Source organism: Macaca mulatta, chromosome 6 (assembly GCF_049350105.2).
Source record: "Macaca mulatta isolate MMU2019108-1 chromosome 6, T2T-MMU8v2.0, whole genome shotgun sequence".
Lineage (NCBI taxonomy): Eukaryota > Metazoa > Chordata > Mammalia > Primates > Cercopithecidae > Macaca > Macaca mulatta.
Window position 1 is genome coordinate 42380487 of NC_133411.1, and position 27558 is coordinate 42408044.

Below are 27558 nucleotides of genomic sequence, written 5' to 3' on the forward strand. Positions count from 1 at the left end.
TTTGCTTTCAATTTCACTGAGCAAACTGGCAATCAGAAGAGGTCCACAAGTTCCCACACCACATCTATTCACCAACTGGGATCCTCACCCTTATACTCACTTTCCTCTTGCTGTAAATGAGGTGTCCGTATTCCTAGTAAGGACAACCTCTTCAATTGTTTATCAGATTCCAGCCTTCTCACATTCTCAGGAATATTACCCCAGAAATGCTACTCTCATGCATCATCAATTTTTTTCTCCAGTTGAATTATTTTCATTCATCTACTTATATGCTATTATTTTAATAATCTCAAATAAACGCTCTCTTTACCTTGTTTTTCCGTGTAGCTTTGCTCCATTTCTTTGCTCTCCTCTACCAAAAACCCCTAAAAAATATGGCATATAGTCTCTACTTCTAGTTCCTCCTTTCTCATTCTCTTTTAAACCCACTCATATTATGTCTTTGTTTCTATCATTTTAGCAAAGGTGCTCTTGTCAACAATGGTTTCAAGTTACTAAATCTAGAGGTCAAATTCTCAATCCTTATTTGCCCCTTCAGCAGCATTCAACCTGATAAATCACGTATTTCCTTTCTTTTTGAAGTGCTTTTTTCACTGGGCTTTCAAGACACCACTCTCTCCTGGTTTTCATCATCCTTATTGATCATTCCTTAGTCTACTGATTCCACTCTACCTCCCTCATTTTAATATTGGAGTGTTCCTCAGCTCAGTACATGATCTTCTTTTCTCTAGTTACACTCATTTCTTTGGTAATCTTATTGAATGTCTTCGTTTTAAGTCCTAATAACACCTTAATGATTATCAATCTGGATCTTTCTCATGAAATCCAGACAAATACATGCAACTGCTCTCTTGACATCTGCCCTTGGAGTTTCATGGGTACATTTAATTTATCATGTCTAAAGCAGGTCTCTGAACTTTTCCTGCTTTTCACTTTTCTTCCCCTTTTTAGTTCACATCAAATCAAGTTTTCTTTAGAGTCGTCCATGCTTCTTCTTTCCTTCTCACACCATAAAAAAGTTCAAATAGATTTGCCTTCACAATATAACCATAATCTACCACATCTGTTCACTTCTGCTGTTACTGGCCCAAATCATCATCTGTTACCAGAATTGCTACAGTAGACTCCAAACTGGTTATCCATTTCTACTCTTATCCCTTTCAGTCTCTTGTTAACACAGTGCCCAGAGTCATCTTATTAAATCATAATGCAGATGATGTCAACAACTTCTCATCTCAAATAGAACCAAAGACAAAGTTCTGTTAAGGTCTATAAGGCCCTATATGATGGGTCCTCCATTACCTCTGGACAAAATTCTCTTATATCCTCCCCATTGCTACATTTGATCTTACTACAGTGGCCTTCTTGCTGTTCTTTAGCATGCCAAACACATATCCGTCTGAGGATTTTGCACTTCTTTTCCAGTTTGTGACTCAGCATGTGCTACCCAGAAATGCAGGCATAGAGCTTATGTGATGTTTTCAGGGAGCTCAGTCCCAGGGCACAGGTGAGAAGGGCAAGAAGAGTGATGCAGGGAAGGAGGAAGAACAAGGGCAAGGACACGTTATTGAGCCTGCTTCCAGTTACTGCAGTTAGCTGCTCAGTTCACTGGAATACACTCTTGAGCAACTTTGAGTGTTTCTGGGGAACACAAAGGGAGAAGAGCTTATCCAGATGATCTTGTCTTGCATTGGTTGAAGTTTATCCACATGGGCATTGATTTCCATGCACTTCCAACTTGCAAATGTGTGAGTTTAAGTGCCCACGAGTCTATAGTAGTATCAACATGAAGCCCTGAGGCAGAATAAAAGAAGTGAACTCAATCAGAGCCCACACAGAGCTGGAACAAGACACATTGGGATCTCAGAGATAATATAAGAGATGTCGGATAAACTCTGCCTGGAGTGTTCTTCTCCAGGTGTTGGTATGGCTCACTTTAGCTTTGAACAAAGGTGTTCTTTTCTCAAATGCCATCTTCTCAGTGAGATGTTTTCTCACCTTCCCTTTTAAAATTGTAGTCCCCTATCCCCCTTTACTGCTTTATTTTTCCCATATCACTTTCTAAAATGCCATAAATCTACTTATTTATTTTGTTTATTGCCAGTCTCCTTCGCTAAACTTTAAGCTGCAGGAGAGCTGTGAGTTTGGTGTGACTTATTCATAGTTGTATTCCCAGCCTATCACATAAATAAATACATTCGATAACTACTTTGTTAGTGGATTATTTATGGAAATTATTGAAAGTGAGGTGGTGAGCTTTTGTGTAAACTTTGAATTAGATATATGGAACATGTTAATCAATGAATAGATTATGTGTTTCTTTTGTCAAATAATCAAATATCCCAAGCATTAAAAGATAGGGTGCAGTATTTCTTAGGTGGATTCTAAAGCAAATTATTGAATGAGAAAATACATTAATGTTCACTGATCAACAAGACATTTGTTTACACAGCTTCTTTATTTCTCTAAATTACCTTTTATTGATTGGTTATATTAAGTCTCTATGGAAATAACCACAAGGGTTGGCAACAAACTTATTCTTTGTTCTGCCCTCTCTTGGATGTTAACAGTGGGTCCCTGTGAGTTAGATAGTGATAGCAGAAGGCTTATTAACATCACTTTCTGAGCAAAAGGGAATGTGGAAACAAGAAGGTGAAATGAAAAAAAAATGAGTAAAATTAGATCCCATAAACTTACATAAGAATCATAAATTATAATATATGTTATTAAAAATAGTCATTATTGATCTTCCTTAACTATTAGAATGCTTCCAGAAGTAACAATGTCCTCTGCAATTATAAATGAAGGGAAAGGAAGGAAAGCAAATGGTAGCAATGGCACAGCTATTTTATAATTTTCTTCTAATCATTAGCATTATTTTCTTCAGAGGCCATTATAGAGTACTGATGAGTCATTGATCTAGACATACCCGCATCCTGATTCAATGATTTATTAGGTTATGTGGACTTGGTCAAGTTATTGAACTTGTCTAAGTCTTGATTTTTTTATTTGTGACATAGAGATGATAATATTCAAGCTTAAAGTGTAAATTTTTGATAAATAAATTAGAAAATATAAGGAAAGCACAAATACATAAAAAATATTTGATAAGCTCTGCCTGAAGTTTAGGTCCTCTACTGTTAATGTTTATCAGAAAACAGCAATGTAAAAATAAATGGTAAGAAAAGCATGAAGTAAGAAAGAATAATTTAGATATAACGTTAATAAGACTTTCAAAATAAAAATAATAGTTATATGTAATGATTTCAATTTTATTCATATTAAACATTGAAAGCATTGCAACAGGCTAAACATTGACGGTCATTATGTTTAAGTGTTACACAAATAGAACATATCAGGTGATATATTTGGCCTCCAGTATTTTGGTGTTCCCTTAGCACTTGTATAATTTAGAGAAAGTCTCTTGTCTCCACAAAAGTTACTGTCCTAGCAGTCTAGAATACCACATTAAACAGTAGAAACGTCATTGAACTCAGCTCACAAAGTAAGAAAATTGGTTAACCAGATGTGCCAATTATCAGTTTATTGCCTCAGCTCTAAATTCGTATTTCACTGCCTGCTTTGTGATAATATAGACTTTAAATCGATTTTCTTTGTTATCTGGCTCAATATTAGATTTTACCAGTGGAAGACTTGGAGGGAATTTAGAGGAAGAAAGCGTCATTTTCTTCCTGGTCCCAGTTTGTTCCTCCTGCTGGGATCTTGCAGCATGGTTTCTCTAGCGCTGAGCTTCTCATTGCGCAGCTCCCGCAGTGCCCAGCTCCTGCAGTACATGGTGCCCAGAAGCACTCATTGACCAACAGTTGCCCCAGGGAGCCCCTTAGATGTTTTGTTCAGCAAGGCACCCATGAAGGGGTACGTCTCTGTGCACAGTTTTCCCTGAACCCTCTTGTGCAACATTGCAACAAATTCTGAGACATTACCTCTCCCTCTGGATGGTTTACTTCAGAGAGTAGATTGCCATCAAGTTCCAATGGCACAGCATCTCAGCACCTTTGCTGACATCCAGTGAGCCATTGTTTTGCTCTCCCCAGTGAAGTATGAATCTCAACCCTTTGGGAAGTTCTTACTTGGATGCTCTACTTAAGCCCTAAGGGTGGGTATTGCTCCTTATTTCTGCTATTCTTATATGCCTTATAGTTCTCCTTACTTCGTGGTGGCCTGCTGAGACCAGCTCGGTTGGGGAGACCCTAACCCAGTGGCACTAGAGGAATTAAAGACACACACACAGAAATATAGAGGTATGGAATGGGAAATCAGGGGTCTCACAGCTTTCAGAGCTCAGAGCCTAGAACAGAGATTTACCCATGTATTTATTAACAGCAAGCCAGTGATAAGCATTGTTTCTATAGATTATAGATTAACTAAAAGTACTTCTTATGGGAAATAAAGGGATGGACAAAAATAAAGGGATGGGTTTTGCTAGTTATCTGCAGCAGGAGCATGTCCTTAAGGCACAGATTGCTCGTGCTGTTGTTTGTGGTTTAAGAACACCTTTAAGCGGTTTTCTGCCCTGGGTGGGCCAGGTGTTCCTTGCCCTCATTCCAGTAAACCCACAACCTTCCAGTGTGGGCATCATGGCCATCATGAACATGTCACAGTGCTGCAGAGATTTTGTTTATGGCCAGTTTTGGGGCCAGTTTAAGGCCAGATTTTGGGGGCCTGTTCCCAACAGTAGCCAATATTCTATTTCTTCAATCCTCTGTTATAGTTAATAATTATATATTAAACTTTTCCTGTTCAAATTAGTGTGGTCTCTGTCTCCTGCTTGTTTCTAAAAGAAACACTAGAGTCTATCTGGTGCTGTATGAGACAATGAGGGAGCAAACATGTTCTGTTTAAATGTCACTCTTTAAATTTGTTAACACAGAGTTCATTCTGTTATATCTCTGGAAGTGCAATGTTTTGAAAAATGGTAAAATTTATTTAAAGAAGGATTAGTGGTCATGTAATCATTCTACCTGGGAAGAGGTCTACAGAAAAATGTAATGAATAGAAGTTGTAGAAAAAATAGACTATTTGAGAAGAGTATACCAAACCATTGTTTTTTAAAGTTACATAAAATGTGAGAATGTTTCTGAAGTCCAGGACTTGTATTTCTTTTTGAATTTATCAGCATTATAAGAAAAAATATTGCAAATAAGTTTTTATATACTAATAATTTAAATTCTATTTCATGCTATTTTGTTTTAAATTAAGTTCGCTGAACAACTAACCTACTGAATTGTAGAAGGATCTATCAAAAGAAAGATGGATGACATATATATTATTTTGTAACACATGGTGAATATTTCAGCATTTCTTTAGGATATATACCAATTTTTAGTGGTCTGAACAGTATCCCCCCAAATCCATGCATACCCTGAATCTCAGAATGTGACCTAGTATGGAAATACAGTAGTTTCCCCTTACCCATAGGAGATATATTCCAAGACACCCAATGGATGCCTGAAACCAGGAATAGTACTGAACACTATACATACTACACACAAATTTATTTTTCCTTCTTTATAATTTCATGGCTAGGAGATGCATTCTTACCATCGATCTTAGCACCCTCATCATACAACTTATTTTTCTTAGAATTTTCACCTTTTTGCTTAAATGAAACACTTTATGGCTTCTCGTTGGCATATATGAATCACCAGCATCCCTACTCTTGTACTTTGGGGCCATTTTTAAAGAAAACAATAAATAACTTGAACATAGGCACTGTGATACCGAGAAAGTCGATCTGATAACCTATCAGATTGGGACAGAGTGAGATTCCTTATGCTACTCGGAATGGCAGGAAATTCAAAACATATGAATTATTTATTTCTGGAATTTTCCGTTTAATATTTCCGGACCACAGTTGACTGTGGGTAACTGAAACCTTAGAAAGTGAAATGGCGGATAAGAGAGGAATGTAGGATTTTTACAGATGTAATTAGTTAAGATGAAGTCATACTGCATTAGGGTGGGCCCTGCATCCAATAACTGGTACCCTTATAAGAAAAGGAGAGGACACAGAGATAAATACCAAGGGGATGATGTAATGATGGCAGCAGAGACTGCAGTAATGCATTGACAAGCCAAAGGATGCTGAGAATTGCCAACAACCACCAAAAGCTGGAGGAGAAGCATGGGATGTTTTTTTTTTTTTTCCTTTGAGCCTCCAGAAATAACCAATACTGTTGACACTTTGATTTCAGACTTTCGGTCTTCAGGCCAGTGACAGAATACGTTTTTGTTCTTTTAAACCATCCAATTTGTTATTGAAGCCTTGGGGAACTAATGTGCAATTACTATACGAAATATTGGGGATTCACAGGTAAATAAGACAAGAACATTCTTGTGCTCATAGGGCTGCTGATCATATTTTGATATTTTCAGTATTAGTTAAAAAACTTATATTGTATACTTTTGATTAAGAAGGTCTTTTTCTTATAACTCCATAAGAAATTGTAACTGCTGAAATAGTGACCAGAATTTGGGAATGTGGCCTTGTGGAAGGCCTTATTAGATGGGGGCATCTGAATTAGATTTTAAAAATACCTTTTATGAGAAAATACTGCAGAAAATCCTGTGGAGCACCTAAATATTAACACAGACACACACACACATGCCACACTATATTTCATCCACTTTCCTAATTCAGAAATGCCTTATCTCAGGTAACAGGTAGATGTGGTTCTGCCAACTATTTTAAGAGTGACCCTGATATGATTTGGCTGTGAATGAGTTACAATTCTCTTGTAACTCATCAGGTCAATAGTGACCCTGACATGGTTTGGCTGTGAATGAGTTACAAATTCATCTTGCATTATAACTTCCACAATTCCCATGTGTTGTGGGAGGAACCTGGTGGAGGTAATTTCCTCATGGGGGTAGGTCTTTCCCATGCTGTTCTCATGACAGTGAGTAGGTCCCATGAGATCTGATGGTTTTAAAAATGGGAGTGTCGCTGGGCAGGCTCTTTTCTCTTGTCAGCTGCCAGGTGAGACATGCCTTTCACCTTCCGCCATGATTGTGAGGCCTCCCTAGCCACGTGGAGCTGAGTCCGTTAAAGCTCTTTTTCTGTATAAATTATCCAATCTTAGGTATGTCTTTATCAGCAGTGTGAAAACGGACTAATACAGATCCCAAGAACTGAGCTGATGACTTTGGGATCTCCAGCAACTTGTATTGATTGGGGAGGAAATAATTTGGTGCTACCAAGGCTGTCATTTTCCCCCACTGTTGAACCATTAATTTGACTATATTAGCACCTTCTTCTGAAAGTTGTCTCAGAAGAATTGCCTGTTACTTCCTCCACAGTGAGAATTCTAGCCTGCATCTTATTCAGACTAAACAGCACACCTAATACCTTCTTACATATTATACATCATAGAAACTTTCTTTTCCCCTCTTTTTATATAAATCATTGGGTTTATTTTTATATTCTCTGTGGTGCTTTAGTATAATGTGAAGTTTGAATGAAGACCTACTTCATTATATGAATGAGTGTGGGGATATAGGTTTTTCAACTTTTCAATTCTGACCTCTTAATTAAAACTTTCTTTCTGAAATGTGAATAATTATTTAAAAGCACACTATTTTCCAGATGATAATAAGTTAACATTGAAAAAATATTAACTAAAAAGTGACTACAAGGAAAATATATATGGATGTTTTCTCTAATATTTTTGCAACTTCTCTGTAAGTTTGACATAATTTAAAATTAAAAAACAAAAGAAAAAATCAAAAAGTAAGAATTAAAATTAGACTTAATGTTAGTTTTTACTTTTTAATCTCTGGGATTCAGAACTGAAGTCAAAACAATCAAGGCCACCTAATGAGTAAATAAAGGCAATGCCTACCTACATGGCATGGTTTCAGAGGTATTGGGAAACTTATGTGGATGACATCTGCTGTTTGTGCCTGACTAGAGCACCTTCTAACATCTTGTAGTAGCAGAACTTAGATTTTTCTTGTAAGTCACCTCTTCCTCATTTGCAGTTCACTCATAGGGATGAGGCTGGCAAAGGCCCAGCCAGTCAGTCCATTCTATTCTCATACCCAGTGCTTGTTTGGGCAATTGCCTTCAGGGCCAAATCAGATCAGTGAAACTCAGTTATGTTTCTAGGTTGAAGCTATTAGGAAAACGTGTCTTTGGTCATCTTGACTCAGTATGGAAAGATCCTACTTAAGGATAGTCAATGCAGACAGAGGAAAATAAAACAGATAGAGAAAACTCAAGCCCGGATGATACTGCTTGAGACTCCAGATCCAGTTATCCCCAAAGCTGCCTCTTTTTCAGTTCCAATTAGTTTGAAGAGTCTCCCTCCCTCGTGTTTTTGGTTAAACTGATTTTAGTTGGGTTTCTGTCATTTGCAAACTGATCAGTTAAAATTAGATTGGAACTGAGAAAGTATAATCTGCATGGCCATTTATCAGGTTGGAATAACAGAAATATATAGATAAAGCCAACTCTGCAAGGAAGGAGACACTCACACAAGGACACACCGCAGCTTTAAGGTACAACCCCCTTCTTGAATACAAGCCCCTTCTTGAATGAGTATGGCTGTTTTAAATTCTGTCAGTAAAAAGAAAACGTTCCACTTGTGCATGCGGGATTTAAGTCACTTTGACACAGAGAAGCAGCCTCAATTCACAGCCCAGGAGCAGAACTTTAGATAATGAGTTTCTGCACATAGCATTCCATAGCTACATCACTTTGTAGGGTGAAAGGAAACCGGACTCTGAGTCTGCTTTGCAGTCTAGACCTCCACTAGACTTTACAAAGCCCTACTTTGCTTTGAGTCTATCAAAATACTGTTTTGTTTAAATTTCATCTAAACTCCGCTTTTGCACAGAACTCTGTAACAACTTATGTTTTCCTTTGGTGAGATGAACTTTGCAATGGATAAATAAACCTGATTTTGTTAGACTACAAGTAGTTACTGGTGGTTTTGGTTTGACTAGGACTGGGAAACCAAAGGGTTTTAAAATTATTATAGCTCTCTCTCCTACAATAATTCTTGCATTTAAACTGTTTTTATAATTAGAGGTCTGGTCGTTTATTCATCTGCAAAGCACATCTCATGAACATTTGAGACTATGAAGCAGATTTTTGAAGCTGGACTCCATAGCCTAGCTACTGACAGTGGTATGCCTGTGACAGTAGCATCAGTATCATTGGGACCTTGTCAGAAAGGCAGAATCTGGGGCCCGTTTCTGACATGCTGAATCAGAATCTGATCTTTTATGGAGATCGCTATGTGGTTGTTTGCGCAGTAAAGTTTGAGAAGTGCTGCTCTGGACAGTCCTAGGAATTTCTATAGAGCCTCTCAGGAAGCTAGGGGATAGGGAAAGGGGACATAAAGCCACTGGTCTTTCCCTATGACAGCCATCCTGTAATATATTGCTTTGTGATTTCATTTTTCTGTAAACACTCCTTTACAGTAAGAAAAAAAAAATTGAAACACTGCTATTTTAAGCCACATTAAATATTTCATTGTAAATGAACTCATCATTTTGTGTGTGTGTGAGAGAGAGAATAAGTTTTGTTTGGCGAGGACAGGGGAAGGAAGAATTCTACTAAGGAAGAGCTGGGAACCCAAACACAAAGCCCCCTACTCAATTTTGTCATTTGCCTGTCTGTGTGGAGATGGATGCTAGCAGGAGCTGCTGGTTCTTTTAGACCACATACACATGTGGTTCTAGAATGATTCTAAATAACAGAGTTGGGAGGGTGGGTCTCTCAGAACCCTGTTTTTATAAAAATTAAGAAATCAACTAGGATAATGTCTTGAGAGAATGAGAAGCCAGGAAGATAAATTTGACCAAGAAGAAAGCTCTGGTCCTCAAAGAGGAGTGGCAATTTTGAGAATAGCACAGTGGTTGTCACTGGAATTAATTTCTGTCTCCAGGCCATAGACAAGAGAGAGGGAGAGGGGGACGGGGATAGCTAGTAGGAGACAGGGAGGGAGAGCGAGAGAACCAGATCTAAAAATGATATGCCTGCAATCCCAGCACTTGGGAAAGGTGAGGCAGGAGGATCACTTGGGACCAGGAGTTCAAGACTAACCTGGGCAACATAGTGAGACCCTGTCCCTGCCAAAAATTTTTAAAAGGCTGGGAATGGTGGTGCATGCCTACGGTCCCAGCTACTAGGTAGGCCAAGGTGGGAGGATCACTTGAGCCCAGGAGCTTGAGGATGTAGAAAGCCATGATTGCACCACTGCACTGCACTCCAGCCTAAGGAACAAATGGAGACTCTTGCCTCAAAAAAAAAAAAAAAAAAAAAAAGAGCTTCCACTCCTCTACTCCTCTGATCTTGGGTAATTATTAGAACATAAGAGCCTATATCTAAGCCCCTCTGTTAGAATGTAACATAAAGGGAGGAGAAACATTTCCTCACCTAGCTTTACTTGGCCATAGGCCAGCTACCCCTTTAGTCCTGGAAGACTCCACCCTTGTAGGATGCCCAGCTGTAGATAAGCAGTGGTAACTGGGCAGATTGCTGGGTCTGGCAGAGAAAGGGCAGAGACCAGAGACTGCAATGGGCATCAAGATGAGAAAGAAGCACAGGCAGTACCCAGAAGTAGTGGAGTTTAATATGAATTGAACAGGAAATAATGTCATAAACTGAAATTATTTTTGCAACAACCTAGTATCTTCTGGGCACTCAGAAAAGCATGGGGTAAAAGATAGTCTTCCAAAAGGGTATGTGAGTAGAGGTCTTGTGTGGGAGCAGGAATCTGTGGAATTTTAGTTAACAATTTATGCAACCCCACATGTGTCTATGGGCGAATGAAAAATTTAATAGGATATTTTGGGAAAATTAAACAGGACATTTTGTTGAAGCTCAAAATGTAATCTGCTCCTCAACTCTTTTTCACTCTTTTTAGAATAGATAAGCCAAGTTCCCATGGTTGAATATTCTTTGTAAAGATTTAGAGTTGACTTTAAAGCCTAAGAGACAGGGTCTTTTACTTTTATAGAGGACACCATGCAGGGTATTTTCTCCTAAATTCTCTTCACTTTCTCAGTATTTCTCCGAGGAATACAGGAGGTAAAGGATACTGCCTTATAGTTTTTTGAACGCTCATTACCACTTATCAGTACTTAGCATGTATGTGACCCTCATCAAGCAAGTGTCCACGGTTCAATTGGGTCACAATCAGCCACGCTTTGATTTCATTGTTTCCAAACATGTTTTAATACCTGCTATGCCCTAGGAATACAAGAATATTTTACCTTCAATGCTTAAATCAAAGGCTAATATTCTTATAGTCTTAAGAGAAAAGGATTATTGGTTCTAAATTAAAATGTTCTGCCTTATCCGCATACAATGTAGAAACCAGTCTACAGGCACATTTTTTTTTTCCTGTAATGAAATAGTACAATTTAGTAACAGCTGGGTAGTTGTGTTGAGGCAAAAGATTTTTTCTTGTTTCTCAGTATAACCCCAGGAGGTCAAGCTGACATATTCCTCTGAAGAAGTAAGTGCAAATAGAGAATAAGGGTTCTGCCAAGAGGTGCTTCGGGAGCTGCCAGCATTGGTGTTCTCAAACACCTTCCTCTCCCTGTCACTATGGCACTGAGGCCCACTTGTTAGAGTTTAATGTAGTTCACCTTTGCCTCACAGCTCCAGATGTTTCCAGGAATAGTTCTGTCCACAGGACTGAAGAGTGAATATGGTAGCAGTGCCCATCAGATTTAGATTCACTTCTTGCTGCTTAATTCCAGTGCAGTCATTATTATGTCTTATTGCTAAGAACATACATTGAACTACATGTCGAGAGCCAATGATGAAACCTCTTATTGTGCTACAGTATTTTTTTCCACCCAAAAAGAATTATCTCCTTCAATTCCAGATGATATTTTTACCCCTCTGATATAGGAAGTACCATAATTTTTACCTTACATAGAGGAGATACCTCTTTTATTTATGGGGTCGGCTTACCTGAGATGTAGAAGTCTACTTATTAACATCTCAGTGGTGCCATCAGTCTCTCCTGTGGAGCAAAGACAGTTTCTTCTCAAGTCTGGAGGTGAGGGGAGAAAGGAAAAGGGATAGAGCTCTGCTTTTTCTGTTTTAAAGCTACAGGTAGGAAGTGGCCACTAGCTTGCACACAGGGCCCTGTACATAGTGGCAAAGATTGTGTTAGGGAGAGAACAAGAGTCTACTCTTCATTGCCTGTGGTCATGACCAACCTATTTCCAATTATACTTTTTTAGAAGTTGTCCCTTTCTTCTCAGGCTTAGGAATAACTGTGTTCAAACCATTTTATTATCTGGGGATATTACTTTGAAAATGTCATTGAGCATGAATGCTTTGCTTGGAGACAAAATAGTGCCAGTTGTTAGCTCAAGTGAGAGACTACCAAAGATGTACTTTGTCCATTTTCCTAGGAAACTTTTTAGAATGTTTTATAGTGCTCAGCACGGAGCCTGCCACGAAGTAGGCAAATGTTTGCTGAATGACACAATAAATGAATAACAGCTCTGATGAAGCTGTAGCAATATTAAGGACACACAGATACAGTTATGTGGATTATTATTTGCAGACATACACTACTTCTTGAATGTAGCAACCATTACAGCTTTATAAATAGAAATCCTCTATGCGTATTAGTAGTCTTTGGGGGGATTTATGTCCATGCTCAGTCCCAAAGATAATCTTGGACCATATTTATTTGCTTGACTATTTTGATAATACTATTACAATGCTTAAATTTTGTTTTAAGTATGATTTAAACCCCAGCAGGTAGGGTTTACTTGGTGAAATACAAAGGCGATTCCACTCCTGAAATAATGTCTCATGTATTAAGTACCATGCAGGCCCAACAAAAGTAGACAGATTTCCTTCACCCGAAGCTTTTAACTTTGAAATGGTGTTTTATAATATTAATATACTATGTTACTGTAATATTGCTACATTGATATGGGCTTTCTTCATCATATCGGAAGTGAAGTGTATTGGACATCAGATACCTAACTTTTATACAAATTGAAGGACTCACAGCGTTGACTTTAGTGGTAGATAATATACATATATATTTTTATGGTAGAAACCCTAATATGATGATTCACATTGTTAAAAAAGAATTATATTTTTTGATGATCTGAGTCATGCCCTATTTAAGAGATCCATTTTGAGCTTATAATGAAGCACTGATGAATATTAAAATAAAAATAAAGATAATTGATACCAGGACTTTATTAGGCATTTCACTGAATACAAATAAACTTTTTTTACATTAAGAACACAATCTTATCAAAAAAATTCACATTTTCTATACAGACTGTAGGCATGGATTTTCTTTACACCACATTTATTAAAGTATCAATGACCAGATCCTAAAAAGAGAAGGCACAAATCTGTCTCTCTCTGGTGAATTCCTGGTGTCTAATGAAGGAAATGTCACCAGCCCTGCAAATTCCCATCCTCCAGAACTGAAGCAAATCAATGGAAATGTGTGTAAGCAGGAGTCAGGAGATGGACATGTTATATTAAAGGATTTGGATTTTCTTCTGCCACTTATAGGCGTTTCAAGAGAGGAGGTAGCTACCGAAAATGTTTCAAAACTCTGTCTACATTCAGGCTCTGTCAAGGATTCACTTTTGGAAACGAGAGTATTTGAAAGCTAGAATTTAGGAATTCCAACATGTTTCTATTTTCTACACTGTTTTTAGAAACTAGCCTTTGATCTCACTGTTCTTATTTTGGGGCTTCTTGGGTTTTCAATTCCAAAACAATAAAATAGTGCTGGTTGTTATAATTTTCTTTGACAAGTCTCTCTGCCAGGTGATAGCTTCATGTCAGGTCAGATTCTATCCCCCACTCGTGCCTGCCTCCCCAGTCTCCCAACAATGTTCTGAGGAGGTGTCAGCAGGGCAGTGTCTATACCTCAGACTCTTTTATTCTTCCAGCAGTGAAGACAGTTCCTTCCTATATCACCTTTTCTACGATTCCGTAGATGACCAGTTTTAACGTGATAAAAATAATTTGTGGTAAGGTGTTAATGGGAGAAATAATGAATTAGTTTGTTATCTCTCTGAAAGAAAAAAGACATTGAATTTAAAAGAGGTCCTGGTACTAAGTTAGGAGGTGTTGCCACTTTTTAGGAGCATTTCTAATAATATGTCGGTGTGTTTTGGTTTTCCCAGTTACTGGGAAATGCTACATAAGGGATTAATGGGGAAACTTGGACCTCACAACAGGCTGGCGAAGGGAAATGTTGAACATGGTGGCATTCATCTTATGAAGATATTTACTTGAGTATCCCATCTGTATTCAAGCTGGCCCTTCAAAAAGCATTTTCAGTATCTAGAGCTGACCAATGCTTTCCTTTTTCAAGGACATTATGACTGCAGATACTCATAAGGTATCTGAACACAGGGGTATGGAGGGAGGCAGATCTGGCCCCTTATCGTTAGCCCAACTGAAAAAGATTAGAAAGGCAGTGTGGATAGGACTGTGAGATTTAAGAAAAAATATATAGGACACACCCAGTTACATTTGAATTTCAGATAAACTTTTTTTAAGTGAAAATATTTCTGATAAAATATATGAGAAATACACTAAAGGAATAATGTTTATCTGAAATTTAAATTTCACTGGGTATCCTGTATTTTACCTGGCAACTCTAAATGTTGAAAAGGAATAACTAAGGATGGAGAAAGAAAGGAAGTAAGAAAGTTAATTAATATTCTGTACCCAGATGCCAAGCCCAAAGAAGGTCAGAATTTTTGCTTCAAGCATGACCACGTGTGTAGATCCTCGTCAGTCACGAGTTTTCTATCGCTAGACTAATTCTACACGTGGGGCAGACCGGAAAAGTGTGCAGGTTGCCTGCTTGTTTTCTCGAGAAGAGAACCATGTTGGAATCACCTAGTATGGGTGGGCCTTTAAAAGCTCTCCTAACACCAAGGCAGTTTATTTTACTTGAGAAGATTGAATTTTAAAAAGTAATGGTTTGGAGAAACAATTTTCATGGAAAATTTATCATTAAAGAAAAATGTGTGCCATGTTGGGAAGGTCAACTTTCAAGGTGTACTGGTTTTATTGCTGATGAAAACAAATTAGTCTGTGTGTTGATGAAGTTAATACATGAATTGATGTTTGATTATTTCGAAAAGCAATGGGGGTGCCTCACAAGCTGGACAGTTTGCTTGTGGGAACTCAGATAGGTTCTAAAAGCCCATTCCTCAAAAAATTAAAAGACACCATTTTTAACAAAAACTTAATTTCGGTTTCAATTTTAAATCCAAATTGCAGCAACAATGAAAAAGTGTTAATAAATTAAGGCTGGTCACAATGTGCCCTTTTTCTTTAGGATAAGTTTGATTTTTGATAAGAGATTATATACTTACACACGCATACCACATACAAGCACATACTTTTGACTCATACAAATATACATTTAAAACTAATACCTGCAAAATAGTATCACAATTGAAATAACAGTTACACAATTTTCAACAGATTCAATTGACATGTTTTACAAATTCTACGGAACATTTTATCATTATCATTGGGAAAACAAACAATTTAGAGCATTATTTAAAACTGTATGTAACACAGGAGCCACCAATAAGTTATGGCAAATATAGCATTTACACTATGGTGTCACTGAAATCTAGCTGAAAAGACTAAAGTGCTGTAAAATAAAATGCTCTTAAAAACCTTGTTTAGCATATCCTGAGGACGTTATGCATTATTTTCTATTAGCAATTCAAAGTATGAGCACTGTGCCTATGGAACTCCTGTTTGGTTGAGTGACCAAAGATTAAAAGATTGTGTCGTTGGATCGGTAAAACTGTAAAACTGAAAAACTCATGGAAACATGCATTTCCTGAGACTTCCAACTTTCCAGTCTGGAATCCTAACAAGGAAGATCCTGAACAAATAACCCTGGCTAAAAACATGTCAGAATTTCAAAGAACTTAAACAACTTTAAGTGAAGATGTGTGTATGTGTTTGTAATTTATAGTCTAGTCCATCTTGGATTCTCTAATATGAAGTGAAATTGACAATTTAGATAGATTGTTAGTGCCAGGCATTTTCTATTTCTGATGGTCTCACTTTTCATTGGTTTTCTAGTTACCTTTCTCCTCTTAAATATTTAAATATTTGAATTATGTTTATATCTACTAATGTAGGAGATACTGATTTTAAGAGTTGAAACAACAATAGAATCAGATTGATTCAAGTGCAGTTTCAACTTGAATAATAAGTGTATGTGTGTGAAATGTGCATTCTGTGTGTGTGTGTTTGTGTAATGTGTGTATGTGCACATATGGGTGTATACATGGCAAACATTTTATACTCTAATACATTCACTGTTAGGTGGCACTCCATGAAAAGTAAGTTTTCCCAGTATGGCTGAAAGTAAATATTGAGGTCATCATATAGAATATCCTAAGGCTTTTAAAAGCTGCCTCCTCATTCTCTGCATTTACATGATTGTGTGGCAAATAGGGAGACATAAATGATACTGGCAGAAGAAAAATTTACTATATTAGTCCTTGAAAATTACAGACAGGAAAGGAAAGCAAACTTAAAAATGATCTCTTTGCATATTTTCTCTCATCGCACCCACTCCTTTGATTTCCTGCTGTAGATTGGGTAAAAGTTAGATTGTATTTGTTTGGTTGTTTTGTCTTGTTTTTTGCCTTGCAGGACTTGTGAAACAGTCTTAAGAAACAAGCAAAACAAAAAGTGCGCCAAGCTGTATCTACCGCCATCTTGGAGCCCATGTGTAGCCCTTGTGCTACAAGCTCTCTGAAAAGACAATGCTCAGCTAAGACAAAGGTGCATAGGCTGAGGGTAAGCTTCGATTGCATATCACCATTTTTCACTTTTGGAAGGCCTGCAGTATGCTTCCCCAGTGTGCTCCAGGGCAGGGCTAATGGATAGAAGACAGTCAAAGCCACCTTCTCTCCATTCCCATTTCCAAGGACTCCCTTTTAGTAAACTCCCCCTCTTGCTAGAGGATCTATGGCTCCCTGCTACCTCTTCCCTCCTTTATAAATTAAGGCAAGTCCATTTACTCTCAGCGCCTGCTACATAGGCACTGTATGTCCACACGGAAAGCATAGCATTGGCTTGAAAGTGCCTTTTGTCTAACAAGGTTTCTGGGTGCATATCATTAGCAGCAGTACAAACCTTTCCCTAGTTAAAAAACCACACAATTATTCAAAAGCTTCATCATGTTTGTTTTTTTCCAGCACCCAGTTGACAAATAGGACAAAGTTAATTCTAAGCAAACACTATGAGAAAGTATCTAGGTTCAAGAAAATACAACATAGTTACCTCTATATTTTATTCATTAATATGATGAAAAATCTGTTTTCTATTATAACATTAAATTAGTGTGTCATTGCAAGTATGCTTGGCTAAAGATCCTCCTGAAGGATAAATGAATAGCCAGTTAGAGAGAAAGTCTGTCCCAAAACCAAATGTACGGGACATACATTTCAATAATCCTAATCATTTTAAAAGGATTCATATACATTTTCACATAATAAAACTACAAGGGAAGGGAAAATGGAGAGAAGAAAAGAAATATATTTTAAAAATAATTAAGTCCTACGCTAGAATTATTTTACAAAAATACTTTAATGTGATCATAGACTCTACTCTCAAAGGTTTTATTACTCTTTTTCACACATGATTAAGGGTTTCAGTCTTAAAATTAAATTATTTAATATTATCAATGTTTTCATTTGAAAAGAAGAATTGTTCTGTGTCTGTCCATATCTATGTGTGTTTGTGTATGTTTGAATCTGTATGCTTGCACAGGAGTGGGCATATGTTTGTATATTGTGTATGGCAAGATATTTACACACAACCCAAATGTATACACACATTTTGTGTGTACATGTATGTTATTTAGTATACCACAGGTACATACACACTCCTTAAAAACATTCTCTTCAGTATAAACAATTCCTTTCCCTCCCTTTAATTGCTAATAAGTACTATTTTCTGATCATGAGTATTTATAATCTTGAAATCAACTCTTGATTATTTATGATCTTGACACATATAGTTTTGAATTCAACTCCCTTATCTAAGTCTAAGAGATTAAGCCATATGTCCTACATTTAAGTTCATTAAAAGCTGAGGGCATGCTTTTATTTCTCTATGACCCTACTTTTCATGGACTGTATTATCCTAGGAAACTATTGCGGTGTGATTATTTCTAAACATGAAAATAAAATAATTCATAATTGTAATAATGTCATCAAATTTTATAATTTTTATAAACACCTCACAATATTCCTGTGAAGTACATAGCCAAGGATTATTGTGCTCTTAGTAAGTTTTTTTTTTTTTTTTCACTTTTTAGAGTTGTCAAATATCACAGAGACTCCAAGGAGGAAGTAATGCTCAAGCTATGTCATTGTTCTTCCCTGTAGACCCGGACTATTAAATATTAGGTTGCAGAAACTTTGTATGAAACTTTTGCCTCTGCCTTAATCTCATCCTTCAGACAGGATGAAACTCAGAAGTGAGGAGTCAATGCCAATTTTAAACAAGTCCACTCAGATCTCATAAATTTCAAGAGTTTCCTAAAGATATTTCACAGATCCCTGTGATTTCATGGACATAATTTCAAAAACATTGCTCTAACTCCTTCTGTCAGCCTTCCTCTTTCCTTCAAGTTGAAAACTTGAAGTTTCTTGAAAAATCTTCCTTAAAATATGGAATTTAGAATTAAATATTTGAAAATCCCAAATTGGCAGGAAAGCTTGCAGTCTTTTTTTTTTCTTCCTCCCTCCCTTCCTTCCTTCCTCCCTTTCTCCCTTCCTTCCTTCCTCCCTTTTTCCTTTCCTCCCTTCCTCCCTTCCTCCTTCCCTCCCTCCCTCCCTCCCTCCCTTCCTCCCTTCTTTCCTTCCTTCCTTCCTTCCTTCCTTCCTTCCTTCCTTCCTTCCTTCCTTCCTTCCTTCCTTCCTTCCTTCCTTCTCTTTTTTTTTTCTTTCATCAAGAGCATCATTAAGAAGGCCTTTTAAAGAGTTATTTTCAGAGTTTTCAATTTTAACACAGTTGTACCTTACCATGTACTGGGTACTTGCAGGGAAATATTATTTAAGAGATTGCCAAATTAAAATGCCATCCATCTCTTTCACCCCTCAATCATCATTCCCTCTGAAGTTGGCATTCACAGTTCTCCAAAAATATTTTTATCCTATATTTATAGCTGCCTTAAATAGAAATACTGTGAAACACTATTATTTTCATATAACAAAAATCACTGATTATGACCTTCAATATTACTGATGCATGGAAACTGATTTGATGCAGATTTTCTATGACCAAAAGTTAGCTATGATTGCCCAACTGCAGATGACTATAGAGTATTATACCAAGTCCCACAAAACAAGTACGTCTTAAGACAACAATGTAATACACAAAATGTTGGGCATTCAATTGTTTTGATTTCCATATAGCATCTGATTAAAAAGAGTGAGCAAGAGAGGGAGCAGAAAGGTTACAGGATATAGACAGTGTAGGAGCTGTAGGACGGAAATAGAGAATCTAATCAAGTAAACACATGTAAGTTCTATGTTACAAAGACTAATTTTGAAAAACAAAGTTACTGGTCTTTTTTTTATTTTTTCTTCCTAACACTAGAAGTAGATTTCACACATCAAATGGGAAATGAAATATTTATAGTAATGAAGAGTATGATTGTAATCACTGAAGAAATAGTTTTTCCCCTTTTCCCACCCACTACCAACCCTATTCCCTTCAGAGACTCAGTGAAATAGGAAGATCAGATTGTTTACAGATAATATGCCCTAATACAATGAGCCTTCTCCATCTTAATCATGGAAACTCCAAGTAGTGCTATCAAGTGTTGGCTTCTCCTTCATCAAAGACATAGTTGAGCTTTATGACAGTGCTGATAAAGTCACCAAGTTCTACAAAATCGGCAGTGACAATATTGATGCCACTCTCTCCTGGCTTCTGTGTGCGGACCCACTGCATCATGGCAGGAAGAGCTCTGAGAAAGGAAACAAAAAGAAAAGTCACAGAAGGCAAGATATTATTTTTCAAGCTCTACAATTCTGTCTTCCCTTTGGTTTCTAGCTTATTAAAATAATTGTTTCACTTATAGGTATAGGAAGAGGAAAAGGCCACATGGACTCTGGGGGTTTCTTAACCTTTGCAGAAACTCTGTAAGAGAAATATTCATATTGGTCCGTATTGGAGTCCTCATCTCGGCAGATCCCAGATACTGTGATAGTTTATAATGACGCTTCCCTACTAAGAAAACAACATTGTTGCATTTATATTCTGATTTTACATGGTGTCATCACAAACCCTGCAAAACTATGGAGTAGGGAGGTCAGAGATAAATACATGCACTTAGTAAACATTTATTATGAACCCACTATTATGAGGAAATGTGCTAAGATATTGTAAATAGACATAATAGTAAAATCCCCTGCCTTCAAAAAGTGTACAGTTTGGTGGTGGGTAGGCAGACAAGGAAGAAATTGTAGCACAATATAATCAGGGCTCATTTCTTCAAACACATTTACTGGGCACCTATTAAGTTCCAGTCATCACTGTAGGCACTTGGAGGATTCAAGTAAACAAAACAGATAAAAATATCTTTCCCTGTGGAGCTTACATTCTCATAAGGAGAAACAGACAATAAACAAGAGTCATAAAAATGTGTAGTTTGATAGGAGGGAATAAGTGCTATAGAAATGGAGAAAAGAAAGGAAGAATAGGAATCTGCAGGTGGGAAGGAGTGATGCAGATTGCATTTTAAAACAGGGTGACTTAGTATGCCTCAGTGATAAAAGGACATTTGTGCAAAGGTTTGAAGGTGACAAGGGCGTTAGTCATGTGGCTATCTAGGGAGAGCATCCCAGCTATTGCCATGGCACAAAAGGGGTAGCATGCTTAAGCTTAGAGAAAAGAAGAGAGTAGTAAAAAATGAGGGTAATGAGGAAAAGGGGGCAGATTCTATAGGGTACATTAGGCCATTATAAACGTTTTGATGTTCACTCTGAGTAAAATAGGGACCTTTGATGTATCTTGAGCAGAGGAGCGGTGTGATTAGACTTTCACTGTAAGAGCTCATTCATCACCATGAGACCATAGTGGAGAGTCACCTAGCATAGCCTGGAAAATCAAGGAAAACCTTTCAGAAGGATGCTCCCTAAAATAAATATTGAAGGATTATGAAGATTTAGCTGGATAAAGGTGGGAATGGTAGATGGAGGATGATGCAATGCAATTTCAGGCAGAGGAAATATCATTTTTACATTCATTAACAGAATCATGGTATGTGCTTAGGAGCAAGGGATACAGGCAGACAGATACAGGTGATGTTAGTGATGATGTCCAGCTTCATCTGACAGCATATTGGAATGAGAACTACTATAACTTGGGCAGGGCAGGAAGGGAGGTTTCCATGACAAAAGGATAAATGAACAGGCCAGAGACCTGATAGTGTACTAACAAAGAAAGTTTGATGGAAATACATGTGAACATTAAATTTCTGGATGAAATGGAGAGGGAGAGAGAGAGGGAGAGAAAAGGGAAAAAAGGGAGGAGAGTTTAAAAACCTAGAAGAAGTTGTATAAAAAAGGTAAGGTTGTTTTGAAAGATGTTAAAGAGAAAAAAACCCAGACAATAGAGGGCCTTGAGAAATATGTAACAACTGAATTGGGAGGCTGAGCAAGATGGTGGAACAGAAGGCTCCACATCCCCCTGCAAGGACATAGTCCCACCTACAAGGATACTAAGTTAACAACTATCTACATAGCAAAAAAAAAAAAACAAAAAAACAAAAAAACACCTTCATAAGAACTACAAATAAGGTGAGTACCTATAGTACCTGGATTTAACTTTATATTGCTGAAAATACCACTGAAGAAATAGAAAAAAAAAATCCTGAATCACTGTCACTATCCCTTTCAACCCCCACCAGCAATGGCCTGGTAATGGAGAGCATCTCTGGGCTCTGGGGAAGGGAGAATACACTAATTGTGAGGTATTAAACTCAGTGCTGTCTTGCTAGAGCAGAAATGAAAACCAGACCTAACTCAGCTGATGCCCAGTCACACAGGGAATATTTAAACCAGGCCTAGCCAGAGAGGGAATTGCAGATCCCAGCAGTCAGAAACTGAGTGCCTGTAAACCTCACCACAGAGGGCTACAGTATTCTGTATCTCCAAGTAAATTTGAAAGGCAGTCTAGGTCTTAAGAACTGCAACTCTTAGGCAACTCCATACTGAGACATCAGCTTGGGTAATCAAGGGAGTGCTGGCATCACCTCTCCCCTAAACCAGGCTGCACAGCTTATGGTTGTAAAAGAGACCCCTTTCTTCCACTTGGGAGAAGAGGGGGAAGAATGGTGAGGACTTTGTGTTGCCTCTTGGATACCAGCTCAGCCACAGCAGGATAGGGCACCAGTCAGAGTCATGAAGCCCCTATTCCAGGCCCTAGCTCCCAGATGACATTTCTAGACACACCCTGGGCCAGAAGGGAACTCGCTGCCTTGAAGAAAAGGATGTAGACCTACCAGCATTCATCACCTGCTGACTGAAGAGCCCTTGGCCCCAAATAACCAGCAGAGATATCCAGGTACTACATCTTGGGTCTTGGGTGAACCTCTGAGACTTGCTGGCAAGTAAGACTCAGCCCATTACTAGCTATGGTGGCTGTGGGACAAAACTGCTTCTTGTTGATAAAAGCGGAGGGAAAAGTAAAGGGGACTTTGTCTTGCACCTTAGGTACCAACACTGCCATGGTGGGTAGAGCACCAAGCAGACTTTTAGAGTCCCCGATTCCAGGACTTGACTGTTGGATGACATTTCTGGACCTGCCCAGGGTCAGAGGGGAGCCCAGTGCCCTGAAGGGTGAGTCCCCACCTAGGCAGCATCCACCAGAAGCAGACTTAAGAGATCTTGGACCTTAAGGGAACATCAGTGGTAGTCTGGAAGTACTCATCATGACTGGGGTGGTGGTGGCTATACGGTGAGGCTCCTGTACCTTTGGAAAGGACAGGGAAGAGTGGTAAGGACTGTGTCTTGTGTTTTTAGTGCCAGTTCAGCTGTAATACAATAAAATACCCGATATATTTCCAAGGGTTTTGGCTCTACTTCCTGACTCCAGATGGCATTTCTGGACCCACCCAGGGCTTGGGGAACCTTGCCATCCTGAAAGGAAGGATACAGACCTGACTGGCTTTGCCACCTGCTGATTGTTCAGCCCCAGGTCCTTGAGAAATCATACACAGTAGCCAGGGACTGGTTACAGCAGGCCCTGCATAAGAGCCAGTGCTTTGCTGGCTTCAGGTATGACCCAGCACAGTCATAGTGGTGGTGGCCACAGAGGTGCTTGTTTCACTCTGTCCCTAGGTTTACGTGGTTCAAAATGGAGCAGGAGACTCTGTATGTTTGGAAGGAAGTAAGGAAAGAGAACAAATCTCTGCCTGGTAACTTAGAATTCTCCCATATCTGGACTGAGACCATCAAGGTGATACCTCTATAAGTCATCAAGAATCACAGCATTTCTGGTCTTGGGGTGCCCCTTAAAATAGACACAGCTTAGATCACAAAACCCAAGTCTTTTCAAATTTCCAGAAGGCGTCCCTGAGAAGGATAGCTACAAAAAAGCTCAGACAGAAAAGACTAGAATAAATACCTAACTCTTCAATGTCCAGACACTGAAGAATATCTAACTTGCATCAACACCGTCTGGGGAAATGTGACCTCATCAAATGAACTAAATAAGGCACCAGGGACCAATCCTGGATAAACAGAGATATGTGACCTTTCAGATGAAGAACTCAAAGTAGCTGTGTTGAGGAAACTCAAACAAGTTCAAAGTAACACAGAGAAGGAATTCAGAATTCTATCAGATAAATTCAACGAAGATATTAAAATAATTAAAAAGAGTCAAGCGGAAATTTTCTGGAGCTGAAGAGTGCAATTTGTATACTGAAGAATGCATCACAGTCATTTAATAGCAGAATGGATCAAGCAGAAGAAATAGTGACCTTGAAGACAGGGTATTTGAAAATATACAGAGGAGACAAAAGAAAAAAGAATAAAAAACAATGAAGCATGCCTACAGGATGCAGAAAATAGGCTCATAAGGGCAAATCTAAGAGTTATTGACCTTAAATAAGTGAAAAAGAAAGACATAAGGGTAGAATGTTTATTCAAAGAAATAACAACAGAGAACTTTCCAAAATTAGAGAAAGATATTAATATCCAAACACAAGAAGATCAGGAGAGCATGACATGACATATTTAAGGTGCTGAAAGGAAGAAAACCTTTTACCCTAGAGTGGGATATCTAGCAAAAATATCCTTCGAGAAATAAAGACTTTCCCAAACAAAAGCTGAGGGATTTCATCAATACCAGACCCACCCCACAAGAAATGTTAAAGAGAGTACTTCAATCAAAAAGAAAAGGTCATTAATGAGCAATAAATAATCAGTCGAAGGTACAAAACTTATTGGTAATGGTAAGTACACAGAAAAACAAAGAATATTATAACGCCGTCTCTGTGGTAAGTAAACTACTTTTATCCTCAGTAGGAAGACTAAACAATGAACCAATCAAAAATAAAAACTACAACAAATTTTCAAGACACAGTCAGTACAATAAAATATAAGTAGAAACAACAAAATGTTTAAAAGTTGGGGGATGAAGTTAAGGCATATTTTTATTAGTTTACTTTTTGTTTGTTTACTTATGCAAATAGTGTTAAGTGATCAAGTTAAAATAATGACTTAAAAGATAGTATTTGCAAACCTCCTGGTAAACTAAAACCAAAAACATGCAATGGATACACAAAAAATAAGAAGCAAGAACTAAATTCTCTCACCAGGGAAAATCATCTTCACTAGAGGAAGACAGGCAGAAAAAGAAAAAAGGAAGAGAAGACCACAACACAACTAGAAGACACATAACAAAATGGTAGGAGTAAGTCCTTACCTATCAGTAATAACATGGAATGTAAATGAACTAAACTCTCCAATCAAAAAACATAGCCTGGCTTAATGGATGAGAAGACAAGACCCAGTGATCTATTGCCTACAAGAAACACATGTCACCTGTAAAGACACACATAGATTGAAAATAAAGGACTGGAAAAAGATACTCCATGCCAATGGAAACAAACAAACAGAAAAAAAGCAGGAGTTGCTATACTTATATCAGACAAAATAAATTTCAAGACAAAAACTGTAAGATGAGACAAATAATGTCACTGTGCCATGATAAAGGGTTCAATTTGGCAAGAGTATATAATAATCGTAAATATATATGCAGTCAACACTGGAGCACCCAGATACATACAATAAATATTTTTAGAGCTAAAGAAAAAAATAGGCCCTAATACAATAATAGCCAGCAACCTCAACACCCTACTTTCAGTACTGAATAGAAAATCAACAAAGAAACATCAGACTTAATCTGCAGTACAGACCAAATGGATCTAATGGATATTTACAGAACATTTCATCCAAGAGCTACAGGATACACATTTTTTTCCTCAGCACATGGATCATTCTCAAGGATAGACCATATTTTAGGTCACAAAACATCTTAAAACATTCAAAACAATCTAAATATCAAACATCTTCTCTGACCACAATTGGGATATAACTAGAAATTAATGACAAGAGGAATTTTGGGAGTTATACAAATGCATAGAAATCAAACAATATGCTCCTGAATGACCAGTGGGTCAATGAAGACATTAAGAAGGAAATTGAAAAATGTCCTGAAACAAATAATAATGGAAACACAACACCCCAAATCCTATGGGATACAGCAAAAGCAGTACTAAGAAGGAAGTTTATAGCTACAAGTGCCTATGTCCCAAAAGAGAAAAAAGCTTCAAATAAACAACCTAATGATGCATCTTAAAGAACTGGAAAACCAAGAGCAAACCAAACCCAAAATTAGTAGAAGAAAAGAAATAATAAAGATCAGAGTGGTAATACATGCAATTGAAATGAAAAAAATACAAAAGATCAAGAAAACAAAAATGTCAGTTGTTGAAAAGCACAATGGACAAACCTTTAGCCATAGTAAGAAAAAAAAAGAAGATCCAAATAAGTAAATAAAATCAGAAATGGAAAAAGAGACATTACAACTGACACTGCAGAAATTCAAAAGATCATTAGTGGCTACTATGAGCAAATACATGCCAATAAATAGGAAAACCTAGAAGAAGTGAACAAATTCCTAGACACATAAAACCTACCAAGATTGAACTAGGAAAAAAATAAAAACCTGAACAGACCAATAACAAGTAATGAGATCAAAGCCATAATAAAAAGTCTCCCAGTAAAGAAAATCCTGAGACCTGATGACTTCACTGCTGAATAATTCCACCAAACATTTAAAGAAAAACTAATAGCAATTCTACTCTAATCATTTTGAAAAATAGAGAAGGAGGGAATATTTCCAAACTCACTCTGTGAGGCCAGTATTACCCTGATACTAAAACCAAAGACACATCTAAAAAAGGAAAAAAAAAAAAAAAAGAAAGAAAACTACAAACCAATATCGCCAATGAATATTGATGTAAAAATTCTTAACAAAATACTAGCAAACTTAATTCAGCAATATATTAGAAAGATGATTCATCATGACCAATTGGGATTTATCCGTGGAATGCAAGGGTGGTTCGACATATGTAAATCAATTAATGTGATACATCATATCCACAGAAAGAAGAATGAAAACCATATGATCATCTCAATTGATGCTGAAAAAGCATTTGATAGAAGTCAACATCCCTTCATGATAAAAAATCTTTTAAAAAGCTGGGGATAGAATGAACATATCTCAACATAATAAAAACCATATACAACACACCCACAGGTAGTATCATACTGAATGAGGAAAAACTAGAAGCTTTTCCTCTAAAATCTGGTCCATGACAGGGATGCCCACTGTCACTGCTGTTATTCAAAATAGTACTGGAATTTCTAGCTAGACCAGTCAGAAAGAGAAAGATATAAAATGCTTCCAAATTGAAAAGAAAGAAGTCAAATGTTCCTCGTTTGCAGATGATATGATCTTATATTTGGAAAAACATAAAGACTCTGTAAGAAAACAAAACTGATAAACAAATTCAGTAAATTTGCAGTATCCAAAGTCAACATACAAAAATCAGTAGCATTTCTGTATGCCAACAGTGAACAATGTGAAAAAGGAATAAAATAAGCAATCCCATTTATGATAGCCACACATAAAATTAAGTACCTAGGAATTAACCAAAAAAAAGTGAAAGATCTCTATAATGAAATCTATAAAACACTGATGAAAGAGGACACCAAAAAAAAAAAAATGGAAAAATATTCCATGTTCATGGATTGAAAGAATCAATACTGTTAAAATGTCCATACTACTCAAAGCAATCTACAGATTCAATGCAATCTCTATCAAAATACTAATGATATTCTTCACAGAAATAGAAAAATCAACTCTAAAATTTATGTAGAACCACAAAAGATCTGCCATAGCCAAAGTTATCCTAAACAAAAAGAACAAAACTGGAAGAATCACAT

The 27558-nt window shown here is 37.4% G+C and overlaps 1 protein-coding gene across 1 annotated transcript in view; it reads right to left on the reverse strand.

Moving 5' to 3' along the window:
* Nucleotides 1–19743: 19743 nt before the first annotated feature.
* The window catches only part of PLCXD3 (phosphatidylinositol specific phospholipase C X domain containing 3), a 187028-nt gene continuing 179213 nt past the window's right edge, over nucleotides 19744–27558 (reverse strand). The window contains exon 3 of the mRNA NM_001260577.1: nucleotides 19744–20006. Coding sequence (NP_001247506.1) covers nucleotides 19853–20006 — 154 coding nt within the window. The 3' untranslated portion in view covers nucleotides 19744–19852. The remainder of the gene's footprint in view (nucleotides 20007–27558) is intronic.